We start from the raw sequence: 15,708 nt of genomic DNA on the forward strand, positions 1-15,708 counted from the left end.
TTCACTTTAATCTCAAAAGCAAAGCGTAGTGACGACCCAATGGTAATGTCGTTTAACGTTACGAAAGGAGATGGATGTAGAGAAACGCAAGAGAGAATGGAGCTAGTTGTCACCAGAAATTCGTTGCCATAGGTCACATTATTCGTTGTTAAATTTTAGTTTACGAAGATCGGAGGTTGTCGTCGAGACACGTAAATGTGTCTATCGTTTCAATATTTCAAAGATGACTCTAACAGGATGAGACAAGTTTTATAGGAAGAAAAATTCGTTGCTAAACTGCGGATATCTACGTTCGTTTATAGAAAATGTTAATGTAAAAAATATATAAAGATCACAGGAGAAAGATATGATGTCATATTTTTCATATGAGGGAAATTTAAGAATTTAATACATTGTTCGATCAATTACACATTACCAAAACTATCTTTTTATTAAATTTGATTATGGGATTCTTTTCAAAGATATTTACCTCGGAAATATTGATTTCTCTTAAAAATATTGCTTGTCATATTTTAGATATGTATTGGATATGTACGAGCATCAGTTTCTTTCACAAAACTTTATGGATTTATTATCTATTGCTGAGAGGCTTTTATCTTCCAATAAATTGTTTCCTTTTTTAAACATGCAATATGCTATTATATTAAAGTGCGCCTTTTTAATTATTAAGTAACATTAAAAATCAACGAACTTGTGCTTATCATATTTTTCTCCAATAAGCTTATCGTTTACATATTTCAAAGATGGTTCTGACAGGATGAGATAAGCAGAAGGAAAATTGTTGAGTTGAAGTTTCGTCAGTGATGCATCAAGTAGAATCTTCGATTTTAATCACTCTTCAGAAAGCACGAAACGCATCGAGACATAACCGTAAAAGATGACATTTTCGAGTTCTATGGCTAATATTGATCTTATATTTGATCTCATGCCAGGACAACATTAAACGGCTCGATTAAAATTGGTCGCTGCAACGAATATTCGCAATGAATATCCGCGATGACGGATAAAATTACGATACGTTTAAAGCTAGTGTATTTTTGTAGAAAAATAAGTATGTACAGATCTAAATAATTTCAATAAAAGGATCGTTCGATTTTAAACAACCTGCTAATGTCTCAAATATTATAGCGTAATCGCAAAAGGAATTGACAAGATTGAGAAAAGATGGAACAAGCTCAGCATCGACAACTTATAATAGAATATTTTCTGTTCTATCTATTGGATATTACGAGTATCGGATCAATACGAGTGTTGATAGCTCGGGATATATTTTGGAGAGAAAAGGAATATTTACAGAAAGATCTCTAAACGTTCAAATCTTTTCAAACATACATACAATATCACTAATAATACAAATTAAGGAATTCATAATAAAATTATTACATGGCAAAACCAACATTATAAAAGGTGTCACAATAGAAAATTTCACTAAAAATCTTTATTAGGAAAATTATTATATATCAAAGATATTAATATATTTAACAACTGCTTTACTTTTTCATTTCACTATATTATTCTTTTAAATAAAAATATGCTTTTTCAGGACACCCAATATAATACTTTGTTTCATTCTTACTTTCCAAAAAAATATAATATACATACCCAGCTATTATTTCGCAAGACAAAGACTTTCCGACTAATTTTTAAATCTATCGCTTAAAATTATCTCTAATCGTTCAAATACATAACATTCACTACGAATGATAGAAGAGGAGACAGAAACAGAATACACCTAAATGGTAAATATAACGAAAGAAATATAATTCGAAACTAAATTCTCGGATAAAAAAGCTCGTACCAGTGTTTCTAATGCTAGACATCACGTGTAAGGAATAAAATCACAACTCATACGATCTCTTTCACACGGCGATATATCGCGATACGTACATGTATAATGTCATACACGTATCACATACGTGTATCGCCATGTGAAAAAAGGCTAAGGATTTCTATCTTTCCTATGTACGCCCTGTCTGGTCGCTAAAGACTGGAAGAGGGGAAAACTACCGAACAATCGATTACTCGCTACGCTTGGATACTGGGCGGAAACAACTGAACATTATTCGCATGTTTTTCCTTTCGGCGTTTCGCATAATAATTTCCGTGTGTATAGTGTATACTCAATCAGAGTAGATAGCAGTAACACTTACGGGAACCGATATACGAACCACTGGCAGTTTATTCGACATTTTCTATGACTGTTGCTCCTAGCTGGCACACTCAGAGCTGCATCCATATAAAAGAAAAAAAATCAATTACCGTTGTTTTCGCTGGTGAAATTTAATCTCTTGGCTAGTTAGTTTTTACAACTGTTCGACTACGGCGCAGTCGTTAGTAACATCGAAACGTTAAAACGACGAGCAACTTGTTTGTTTCGAGGTTGAGAATATATATCTGTACTTGAGAGCTTCAAATTAGAATCAGTTCATCTCCTTCGGAATGAAGTTACATACGTCACCTATCTTACCGCTCGTCCTTTGTTTCATTCCTTATTCCGTTCTTTATTTTGTTCTTTGTTTCGTTCTTTATTTCGTTTTTTATTTCGTTTTTTATTTCGTTCTGTATTTCGTTCTTCCTCACAAATTTGTTTATTAAAAATAGAGAAGATTTAGTGGTGTTAATTTTTTTAAATGCGATATTACCTTGTCAAACATCGTCTGGTTACATATCCAAAAAGATAGATTTGGAAAATTTCATTTTAAAAGCTGATTTAGCGAAGAGAGCTTTTAATTCTAAATCTAGGAGATTGCGGTCCTAAAAATTCCATTGCAAGTCTGGGTATATCTGAGAAATATAATAACTTTAATCCATGTTGCGGTACTAATTTTTGCATAAAAATTGTCCGCATGCAAGAAAAGTATTTAATTTTACTAAATTAAACAAATTATTCGTTCTTCCTTTGCTCTTTATTTTCTTCCATATTTTCTTTCGTTGTCAGATATATTTCAGGTACAGATATATTTCTCTAATTTTCTACCGATCACATCAAATTTACGTAAAATAGACGTAAAATTCTTCAAATGATGTTTTATTAACTCACGTTAAGAATTACAAGATTACTCTTGTGTAAATAGAAATCTATATTAGATTACATGTATAAATGATTCTCTATAAAATGATTTTCTCTAATAGATATACAGAAAATAAGATCTATTCAATTCAAAATGAATAATTCTTATATTAAAAGTAGGATACTTTTTGTTAATAAATTAATTACTAGTTATCAATGATAACTAGTTGTTGTTGATGTTATAAATGAAATATTAACTCGTCTTTACGAGTTCATAATATAAAGAAAAACAATCTTTCTCAGGTATACTCTGTACAATGAATGGAAACCTACCATGTGATTGCGAACTTTCATTATAATGACTGATTATCTCTACTGTTGTAGAAATCACCTACATTAACGCTACTATCTATATTAAGAGAACTATCATTCGTAATGTCATAATAACTCTGCAACTATACCCAAAAAATAAAAAAAAATGATATTCAATGTATGTTTCACGAAGATAGACTTAAAATCCAATAAAATGTCGCAATCATCGCCTGAAATTTTTTAACAATGAATTATAATACACTCATAGCGGATTATACACTCAAATATGAAGAAAGTAAAAAGTAGTTTAATATGTAATTAGATGATACTTAGGCCAATCGTGACAGAAAAATTATACAAGCTAGCAGTATTTGTAAAAATCATCATGAGACGTATTATCCTATCAATCTCTGAAGAGTTAACAAATTTTTTGCATATATTATATGTCTATGATCTTCTAACACACAATAATAAAAATGTAAAATGTATGTACAAAGTTTTAAATTGTGAATTGTAAATTTTGTATGAAAATTATTTTCCAACATATACATAGCACATATAGGCAAGGAAAATCCGATTAGTGACGAATATGTACATTCAACATGAAATTTAGAAAAGATACTTTCACGATAATTAACGTAAAACGTGTACATAAAATTTGCCAATAAGAAGATAAATATTTTATTTGTTAGTTAATAGACATGTAGCATAGATAATAAAGAACGGCTCAATGACCGTGATAATTCTAAAAAGCGATAAATTTTATTCGGCACAGAAATGAAATTATACTCTCCCTCTTGAACACCGGCCATTAAGCGTTCGTTTGCCGTGGTGAATGAAATCTCGCTTTAAAACGCGTGCTAACGATTGATATTTCTAATTTCCGGCCGATATTCCCCCATCCAGGTATAGCGCTAATGGAGAGTGAGCTTTTAAGTCCCTTATTTCACGTCGATAAATCTATCATCTGGCAAATTTCGTCGACGAAAAAAACAACCGTCGACACGCAGTCGACGCTACAACGATGATAAAGCTGCATAGTTATCGCGATTACAGCCAACAATCCTCCTGCCGTTTCTATGGGTTTGTCCCGTTGGAACATGTGCGAGAGCACGTAGTCGTCGCCGTTATATCGACGACATGAGAGTGTCGAAATCGTTTGGTTGCTCGATACAACGAGCACGGAAATTCGTTTGAAATTTAAATCACGCGGCTAACATGCAAATCGAGGATGCCATTAAGAAGCGATACGTCGCGCGTCGCGGTGACGATTTGTAATGGCGTGGCAAGTCGAAATCTCGTTCCATCAAAGTCAAAGACTGGTAGATTACTTTACAATTTCTCGAGTTCTTAAATAGGGGATTTTTAACGACGATAAAAAACAGATTTATTTAGCTTGGTGCATAAAAATATAAAATCGAACGGAATATAAAATTTTGGATAAATTCTAATTTTTATTATGATGATCTAATATTAATTATGAAAAACGGCGTAATCGTGATTAGTTTATAGCTTGGAGTTATAGTTTGGAGTTATAAAAAACCATTTTTTTTTCTATAATATCTTTAGAAGTTAAAAGTTTTAAAGATGTATTAATTGGTTGATAACACGTAACGGAAATTCCCAAGTAATAAGTAATCAGAGAATAAAATTTTGCGAAGTTTTACAAAAGACTTCTCAATGGATGCCCTAATTTTACACTATTCTTCGAAAAGTATTTTGACAACTAAAAGGGAAAACGGTGGATACTCGAAAAGAGTACACGTTTTAAGCGTACTAAAAGTTTTTAGAATTAAACCTTTTTATTTCTCAAGTAGTACGTCTGCTATGAAAATGAGGACAATGCTAGAAAGAGAACCACAGTTTTGTAGAAAAACTGAAGTCACAATTAAGACCCGAATAAAAACCAAGCACGTACATCTTACCATGTTTTTCGCCCTTCCGTACGTTCTCCTTGATTAGCTTTTTTAATTTTACTCGTTCCGATCTTGAAACGCTTCTACATTTGTCCCAAAAACTGTCGAGCTTATCCTTTCTTAATACTATTTTAATCATTCCTGATTTGTTCGATTTTACAATAAAATACGTACCCTATCACGAGTTTATTTAATCGAATTGTTTTTGGAATGATTTTGTAATAACCAGAGAATCTATGTGTATGCGTCTAATAAAAAATCACGTATTCCAAGTAAAGTCTGAGGTTTACCTTTTACCGCTTCTCTATCCTAAAATTTAGTTTTATAAAAAAGCTAAGCAAACATTGTCTCAAATACACCTAAATAAACAGAAAATTGCTGTAATTGCGTGAAAATAATCAAACTCTCCAGAGTTTGTCTCCTAAATTATCTTCTAATTTTCGTACTGTCAAAAATACGAGCTTGTTCGGAATATAGAAAACTACTATCAACTTGAAAAACAATTAGCAATTAGTAATCACGAAAACAATTTAAAAGCTATTGACCTAATACTGCCTAAACAAATATTTGAAGCTTAACGACCATTCTCCATTTTCCTATCAGGAATGAAAGACATGGTAATAATTCTGACCCTGACCGATATCACGTTATAAACGAATCCCATTTATTCATAAATCTAGTTATTCCCAGAACAAATACTCACCATTGACACATGATAAAACACACCGAACTCCGTGAAACATATCATTCAATCAAGTTTTTGCCGATTCTGAGATGGATACCATGCATTTACGAAGAAACCTTTCCCTACATAATTATACATCCGAGAACTTGCTATTATTTTATTATTTAAAAAATTAATATGATTAAATATATATTTAACACTATTGATAAAAGTAGGTAAATGAACTCTAACCTTGAAGCCAGTAAGGAACGTCGCGGGATCAGAGGGGGTCCGGGCCGAGGACGCCTGATTGGTGGCCCCGTAACTCAACTGATGCTGATAGTTGGAAAGGATCTTTTTGTGAGCACTGGCCTGAGCTCTATAAGCTGACACTGATAACTTCATTTCTTCGTGTTCCCGGTAAAGGGTCCGATTCTCCCGATGCTCCAACCAGGGTACATTCTCGTTCCTTCGTGGTAAACGTGGTTAAGTCTTTTTAAGAGATCGGCACGCGCGGCCGGACAGCTACGATGAAAATCCCTCGGAAAAGGAATGAAAGCGAGTCAGCTACCGCGTTCGACTAGTTATCCGCTTTTCCTGCCTTCGATTTCAGCCGATTTTCCCGGTCTATCGTAGTTGTTTACTTTTATTTTCACGAGTTCCCTTCGTTCGATATCCTTATCTCAAACTCCGCCCACGATTTCGTTTCAATTCTTGGTAGTTTTCCCCAGGCCTCTTTCCCTTTTGTATCTGACTTCGACTGACTTCTACTAAACAGACAATCGTCGTTAAACGGTACTCCAATCTTGTTCCTTCGCTTTGGAATTCATTGTTTCATTAAACATCAAGATCTAAAAAGGAAGTAGCTAACGCTCGCTTTAAAAAGCTTGTAATACGGGCGTACGATACAAAGAGGCTTTACGGGGATAATTCGTCGAGAAATTTTCTTCCCTTTCGATGATCGTGGGGTTTATATCTTCTTAACGGATCGGTTGTTACGAATTTTCTCGATATCACGGGAAAAGGGGTACGGAACGGCGAGATGTTTCTCTCTATTCGTTTGTGGACGATGATTTCCCGCGAGAGAGGCGAATACGAGGATACGTGACTCTTCGGCTTGCCTTGTCCCTTTCGCGCGCTCTCTTCTCGCGTTTCGACGGCTATTCTCAATATATCTGTCCGATCGAATGGAATAGTTTTGCAACCAAAGGCTTTCGAAGGTGAGCAGATTCAACACACCTAGCTAGCACGATCGAGGAGTAAATCCTTTTAGAAACCGTATGAAGGATTAAACATCTTACAATGGAAGAAAGGGTATCGATCGTAGGAATAATCCTTCTTTCGTTTACCAGTCCACGTTCGTTTTCTTACCCAGTTACGAGCAGTTTAACGTTCCTCCCAAGCTGTCGTAAATTCACCGTTTCGCCAAGAACAAACTCGCTCCCCGCTGGACTTTTTCTAATTGAAGCTTCCCTCCATCAGGACTCCCTGTAGCGTAAACAGACCGACTATCCACGGTCTAATTTCAAATCTTTTAAACTCTTTCAACGATCAACGTCTCATATTCTATATAATGTTCTACCGATAATACGAGCAACATACATCGAAGGCAGATCGCGTATTAATTTCTCGTCATCTATTCACATGGAACATCCCCATCTTCGACGAAGGAACTAAACACCCTTGGATTTTTTGTCTCTCTATTAAAAATTAGAATTTCATTAATTCACTAACAACGATTATAAGTCATAGGAATAACGAACATTTGTAATGTCGCTCGATTATTCGCCCCTTGAACGCCTTCTTTCTACTTCTTTTTATTCGTCGTCGACTCAAGCTATAAGGCCACGTGCCGTTGTTCATTAAAAGTCGAACGCGCAGGACGCCACGAGTAAAGCGTGTTCCCACAATCAAGAAACCGTGACAAGGATATCTACGTCCCTTTATCGTCCCCTTGTCGTGTATCTCTTCGTTCGGATGACTTCCACGTACTTCGCAGTTCTGCTCCCTTCTAGCGTCCTGTGTGATCGATTCTATTTCAGCTACCGTGGCACCGAAATGCGAAAGAGATCGAGCATGATGTCCGACCAGTCCTCGAAAAACCATTGGATACTTCGAGCGGATCCTTGGGTCCAGGCAATAGAACTAGCTTTCCTCAATGATCCTTTGGTTCGCGTTTTTCTATGTTTCGATCTTGATCCTTCGATCGAACTCGACTCGCGACAACAAAGTCATTTCCTTGTGATATCGAAAGATTTGCAGGATTTACTCGTTCGAACGGTTATTTCTTATTCCTCGAGGTAACGTCTCAAACACTCTCACGATGAAACGAATTATTTCTTCAAAAGTATCCGGATCTTGATCGCAACACTTTGGGTCGTTGATCACAGCACGAACAACAAAGATTCACTAATACGACAACGCTGTCTATACTCATTATAAGACAGAAGCCGTAAGAAGTAAAGGAACTTTCGATTATAGCACCGAGCCAAATATTTTTCCAGTTGATTTCAGGATACGAAACGATCGTAGACGATCACCTGGAAATAAGTGGAATTGTCACCATATTGCGAAAAATCTGCTCGAACCGACGAAACACGTATCACCATTGGTAAAGAGCCTCTCGAACTCGAAAGCTTCGCGAACCGATGAGATTCGCAGCAACGGAACATTAAGACGCGTCTGTAGCCGTAACCTATCGATTCTGATAGCCTGATAAGGCAAAGCTTTAAACCGACGAACCATTACCAAACGGACTTACTTCCGAATCCATGCTCTGATCTTCGACATTGTCACGACTCCGTATAACGGGTGTAAGGGATTAACAAAAGGATTAACAAACTCGGGATCATCGAAGGGTACGAGTCACGTACGAAACGAGACAGAGGGAGAGACACGTTGGCCACGTCAATTTGCTTTGCCAACAATAGACATTGGCACTCGATGGAAGATCAAAGCGTCGCGTGGTCAGTTGGAACGCGGCAAACGTCAGTGACTAACCCCGTAATCCGCTTAACCGAGGAAATTATTCGTTCGCGGGCCGGAACATGGAAAATCGTTGTCGCAAACTTTTCCAATTGGTCCAGATTTGTTCTTCCTTACGCGGTTGTCTCGTCTATTTTTGATCGTCCGATCTTCTGTTTGTACGATCGGTTGAAATATAAACGATAGACGAGTAAATCAGTGAACAGAATTCGGTCGGGCCGTTAGTAGACCGCAACGCGTTGCGTCCGTAGCTCGAGCATAACTGGATTACCGCTACCAACGACACCGTGCATCGAGACATCGACTAACCACCACGAGGTTCGGCCTGTTCGTTCTATATTCACCCTTCGCTATAAGTGGATTAAATATTATCATAAACTGCGCGCGACCGGGCGAACGTGCCACCTACGCGGATTCTGCCTCGCGTGATTTTAGTCCGCGCTTTCATCGCTCGTGTTACCGCTCGGTCTCCGATTCGTTCGCAAACGAATTTCACTTGTTCGTATGATTTGGGGATGAATAAATGTAACGTCAAAGGAGATTCGAAGACGGTCATCGCTTTACTCGAATTCGGTGGTTATTGGGTTATAGTTAATTGAATTTGAAGATTGGTGTAGAAATAATAGAATAATTATATTATAAATATATCTATATATTTGTAAAAACATAGAAGAAAGACTAAAAATATAGGATTTTTCAAATTAGGCCTTTTCTGACAAATTGTGAGAACATGATTTACAAATGGCAATAAGAAAAATATATGTGTTATGTGAAAATTAACTCCATGTAGATGTTTCGTTATGAAATGAGTAATGAATATTGAATCTAACGTAACATGTATAATTAAATGTTCTTTGTCACAACATCACGGACAAATATTTTATTGTGCAATACATGTAAGAGATCGCGGTTTATTATAAAATGTTTTTATTTCCCATTAATATTAAGCGTTTAACTATAAAAATATAATAAAAAATTTGCAGCCAAAATTTGTACCGTATTTACTTTCTATTTTCACTTGAGAATTATGTCCGCAATTTATCAGAAAAACCGAGGACACCCCATGATATGGAATGCATGATATGGAAACTACAAAAATGATTCACATACATACATACTGATAGAAAACAGTAACGCGAAAACCAAAAGATAAAACAAAGTTTTAAATGCGAAATTGAAACATATAAACAAAACATTTTTAATTTAAGCAGACAATACGAAATTATCTCGCTTCTTTGAAATAAGTACTACGTATTTAGATCCACAAATACCACTATAAATGAAAGAAACAACCACCGATCGCACTATTATCCTTTGGTTAATCCTTGTCCGAAGACAAGAATCGAAGAAATTCTCCTTGCCTATTGTGCACTTTCAACGAATCCGGATCACCATTTTTATGCGACGATAAAATGGAACCTCACAAAATCAACCTAAAAAAATATCGTTCCAACCTCCGGTGGAATAATTATTCTTTACGCTAAGATCCGTTGGAGGAACACAAAAGCATTGTTTGTTCAATTCCACGGCCCAAACCATGACTCCCGATTCGTTTAACGATCACAATTATTTCCTAAGCAAGTACCTGCTTCTCATTTGGTAGCTTGGCTGGCATTATAATGCATAAGCACACGGCGTACATGTAAATTGAAGTGCGACAGGACGAGAGAGTGAAAGTGAGAGGGAGGAGCAACCAGTAAGAAGCAGCATAACCTGCTCGTCAAATACGTCGCCCATTATACGTTGACTGCATTGCTGTCTCTCTCATCACTTTCCAGCCCTTTCCCGTCTTTCCAGCAACGCTCTTACACAAATACGAGCCTGACTGTCATTCGGCTTATCGATCATTCCAATTGGTCATTACGGAAGATCGAGAGGGACAGTAAGCACGGACCATCGGGCGGAACCACCCTTTTATTTTCCTATCGCCCTATCGTTTCACCAGCAAGGAATATTTCGCGTAAACGTTGGATATTGTTTTGTCAAATAGCGTTTTTAAAAAATATGGAAGCCATACTTCGCAAGGACTATTTGTAACTTCCAATTTTATGATTTCCAAGATTTGAAACATCGAAACTGTCGCTAAGTAATTTTTATTGTAGAAAAAAGAATAGTGATAATACTGCGAGTGCTGGTTGAGAAATTAATTTTAAAAGATGTTGAGGATTAAGTCATGTGTAAACTATTAATAGAGAAAAATAAAAAAAATAACGTCACCTGCATTCCTAAGTTGAGGCGTATAATGAGAGATCTAGAATACGACAAGAGGAATAAATGCGTTACAAACAAAGTTGCAACATAATTCGTAAAAGTACGTCATATAGAAAAATCTCGTAATATAATTTTATGGAACGGGTAGAATTGTAAATCGAATTGAAAAACGAGGATATTAGTGTGCAAAATATGCATATGATCAACCGCTAAAAAATGAACCTACAAACCTATAAAGAAATGTGCGTAATACGTTTACTATAAACAACACGCACATATATATAGGTTCGATCTTTAACGTTAAAGAGTCAAAAAGACACGTTATCGGAAGGCCAACAGCTCGGAGAATCTTTTGTCAGCACTTCTCTTTTCGTTAACCCTTTTCCTTTGACTTTTATCTTATCTTTCTTTTCGCCCGTACGCGTTAGTAGAGTCACGCAAACAACAAAGAAACCACTTTGAGGATAACGAGAACTTCTCGAATTCGATATAGAGACGCGAAGCAATCGAACATCATGTTTAAGGTGATAAAAGCACCGTCGAACTAATCCAAATATAGCATTGTTCCGCTTCCTCGGTCTATTTCTCTCTGTAAGGACGAGTCGAGCTGCGGACGCCTGTATTTCTGGACGGTTCTCATAAATGAATTACGCGATTTCAAATCGGGTCGACTAGAATTGTGCAAGAAGGTCACAGCTTTTCTCGTTAACCGAACAATCGTCATCACGCGACGAGGCTTTATTAGAACGGCATTCCTTCTTCGAGTGCTTCCTTCCGCGAAGTAAAACGAACGTCACTCGAGCGAACGGCTAATTACGTTCATTAAAAAACACGTTGTTTTCTCCGATATTCTCGAAACGAAAAGAAATACACTATGAGGTAAATCCAACCTTCGCCTACACCATCGGAACTTCTACTTACTTTAATCGCACAACAAACTTAGCGTTTCTTTCGTCAACGAAAACGAAATCAAACACTATTGTACGCGATATCGATCTACAATTGGCGTCCGGCCGAATGGATCGCTACCGACTTCGACTAGTAAATCACCGACGACAATAAGTCGATAATTCCTTCACCTTCCAACGTGTAGAATATCTTGCGACAAACGATATGCTTCTGGTCGTTCACAGACACACAACACCCTATCCATAGTTCCTCTGGAAGAAAGGATCAGCCGATCAGCCCTTCAACGACGATCTTCAAACCGACACGACCGACCAACATATGCCAGTCATCGAAATGCAATTCGTCGTGACGACCGAACTAAAACAAACTAAACCAAATCGATATCGAACTGTGTACGATCGCGAGTTCGAGTTCTTCTTAGCAGTCAGCTGATGAGCGCAGCTTCTCGATGATCGACGGCACCAGAGTCACCCACCAATAGAACTGTCACCCGCGACGAGGCACGTAAAAATACCGTTACGATATCGCGTTGATACGATCGATTTAACAATCGGCCGATCTGAAGGTATCATCGAAGGATACCGGTCGCGTTTCCGCACGCACGTGTTACTCGGCCCCACGAAAGTCACTAGGAGGCAAGTAGCAACCCCCGCCAACCGTGGAGGACGGAGGGTGTGAGACAGGATGCCGGAACGTCTGACGATGGGAGGGATGATGGTTTGGTAGGGAGGGAGGTTGTAGTGGGAGCGTGAGAAAGAGGGGCGAAAAACGGCGAGGGGTAAAGAGTGGAATGGTACAGAAGGACGACCCGCAGGTTTCGCGTTATCATTACCACCATAGCGCTCGGGATTCCTCCCTACTTTGTTCCAGCCTGCAGAACCCCACCACGTATCCACATCTACGGATTAAAAACCGAAATCCTTCCCCTATCACTCCCGCTCTGTGCCCCGTTTACGTGGCGTTCGTGTGGTGTTCGTCGGTCGTGGGGATGCTGCGCAGTCTCTGGACCGTGTATATACCGTGCAACACCGAACGGACTTTCTGCGATATAGCCTGCTGCCGCTTCCTGGCCTGGCGAGGCGCTATGCGAACCCGAAATGCAATTTGACCAAGGGGGAGCAGAGTGGAGCAAGAGAACCACGGTCGAGGATGGATCGTATACGTTTTTGACGGAAGTTCCTTATCGAGATACGATGAGGATGATCCATCGGATGGTATTGACGAATCGTATTGGTACTGACGAACAGATAGCTTTTTCGACCAGATAACGTGCGATTTCCTTTTTTTTTTCTTTTTTTCTTTTTGGAAGGTAATAACGTGAAATTGTTGTTGAAAGAAATAGAGATTCTTGTCATTATTAGTGGGGAACAATGAGACTGATCTGATCGAAGTAATTATTGATGAACTATCTCTGTGTCGCTGACTTGTGTGGTAGATTTCTACAGAAGTTATTATTCGGACAGCTGTTTTGTACTTTGACAAAACTATGTATAAGTCTAATTACAATAAGTAATAAGTTATTCATTTATATTTATTAGCGATGCATGATTATCGTAACTGTGACACGTTACCCTTCTGTTTGATTTCTAATGATTGAATGAACAATGTAGAATCTTGAGGAAAGAATATGATGCTGAAAACGGTTGATCGCATGATTCTTCGTATCTTTGTTGTACATTTCATTCATTTCTATTTTAAATATGGATCTTGAAAAAGAGATCGGTAATAACGATAAAATAGTATTTAGTAAAATAGAAAAGAGAGATGTACAAATATATGAGTGTATGTCCTTGTTTTTTGAACCCACAAGTTTACTGAATTTTAAATATACCATGCTCGATATCAAGTTTTTTATCTAAAGGATAATTTAAAAGTGAATTAATTTCTAAATAAAAACCATTTCATTTCCAAATTCAATGAGGAATTAACCATTTGCTGGAAAATCGCTGTAATGGAGTGTACAGATTTTTCAAATGTTCCGAACTTCATTTTGTTACCCGTAATAGTATAAATCTTACATACATTTTAGTTACAATTTAAACATTGACCAGCATTATTACCTTGTTTACAATGAAAACGGAGAACGGCTTTTTATGTTTCTCAATGTCATAACATATTCATGAAAATTCGATAAATATTGTAACACCAAAGTAAGCAATTTAATATGGATATATTTCGATGAATAGTAATAAATCAAAAACATATCAAAGTACAATTACAAAGAGTATCGAACATCATATATTACATAAAGTATATTTATCACATAAGATAATCAATATAACTGGAGTAAGATATTTAACTTTCAATTGACACTAATCTGCCACTTCATACGATATGCCTCACATAAATTATGAACACATAAATAAACAAATCACTTGTATAAAAAGCTAAATCACTGAACTTGAACAACTTGCTTTATGATGCAAATGAATGTGTAACAAACGTTTCTTGCAATTGGTTTCCATCTACTTCAATTTATTATTTCACATATTAAAAAATAATACAAAATAATCGAAACATCTTATTAAATATAGCAATATTAAAATATATTAAAAATACACATAGGGATATTCTTTTTACATTATATGCCTTAAGTTCCTATTCTGGCATATTCTTATGTCATGCCTTTATAAAATTTCAATTATATATCCCTCCATTGACTTATATGTTTAAAAAGTAATAAATAAAATATTCATTGTTATTTATTGTATTTCACCTGTATTGTTGTAGAAGACGATTTATAATTGATGCAGTAATATACAACAACAAGCCCAAGTTGTAATTTTCAGTTCAAAATGGAAAATGTGATGTTGGTATGGACTACCGGTTTTGGCGGAAGCAACATACAGCGTCCTCTATATTTTCTGGCTACAAATATGTTATACAAAAAAACTATCCTTTGTAATTTATAAAAATGTTCTACATGAAAATACTCTCCCAACCAATGGTATCATAATACGGCTGAAAAAGTACATATTGTAAAAATGTAAAATTCTACATTTTTCAATTAAAAGATGTTCTATTTTATGCCTGATTTGTAATTTCAGAGGAAAATTCAGTTTCAATTCGAATCACTACTATACTGAATCGATAACGTCGCATGCGACATGAAAATGATACGGGGGGTCAGATAACCTCTATGGATAATCTCTAAAACGTAGAACACGAAACAGCATCGAGTGTCACGTCTATTGTGTACCTCGTCGATAATTTCACGTTCTGAAATATCGACCTGGAAAAAGGTCAGTGTGTTTCTTACATCCTCTATGACTTGCGACGGCAAATATTGGAATTACATATTGTATCAACTCAGTCGTCGGAAGAAACAAAGCCAAACACGTATAAACGTAAGGGAAGTACCTAATGAATTCTTTAATGATTCACAGAAGGATTAATTCGTATTAAAATTAGTAAATAATTAATGTTTATATGTATTTGAGATATTATTGAAAATTCATATATATAAGTAATACTTCTCCTAAATGTTAATAAATTTGTACTTATTTATTGGATTGATAATCTTTAAAAAAAAAAAACAGCTGAAAGGAAGACATATTAGACACAAGAAAATATCAAATTATTAAATGAAAGATGTGATGGAACTATATTGGGGACTACTGATAATTACTACCCTCTTTACCTATATTAAGTGATCCAAGAACATATTTCCCTCAAATTTTTGTAGAAGAATTTGAATATTT

At 36.3% G+C, this 15,708-nt stretch overlaps 1 protein-coding gene across 6 annotated transcripts in view; it reads right to left on the reverse strand.

The window, feature by feature from the left end:
* The window catches only part of LOC117205475, a 202,616-nt gene extending 189,720 nt beyond the window's left edge, over positions 1–12,896 (reverse strand). Inside the window, exons 1-2 of one of the 6 annotated variants that reach the window (XM_033443898.1) lie at positions 12,178–12,890; positions 6,155–8,442 (exon numbers count right to left, since the gene is read on the reverse strand). In XM_033443898.1, coding sequence (XP_033299789.1) covers positions 6,155–6,307 — 153 coding nt within the window. In that variant the 5' untranslated portion in view covers positions 6,308–8,442; positions 12,178–12,890. Of the gene's footprint in view, positions 1–2,150; positions 2,227–6,154; positions 8,443–12,019; positions 12,114–12,177 lie in introns of those variants that run through there. The other 5 variants (XM_033443902.1, XM_033443899.1, XM_033443897.1 and 2 more) reach the window with 5 other exon arrangements.
* Positions 12,897–15,708: the final 2,812 nt, after the last annotated feature.

The sequence above is a fragment of the Bombus bifarius genome, unplaced genomic scaffold (genome assembly GCF_011952205.1).
Source record: "Bombus bifarius isolate JDL3187 unplaced genomic scaffold, Bbif_JDL3187 scf7180000007991, whole genome shotgun sequence".
NCBI lineage: Eukaryota > Metazoa > Arthropoda > Insecta > Hymenoptera > Apidae > Bombus > Bombus bifarius.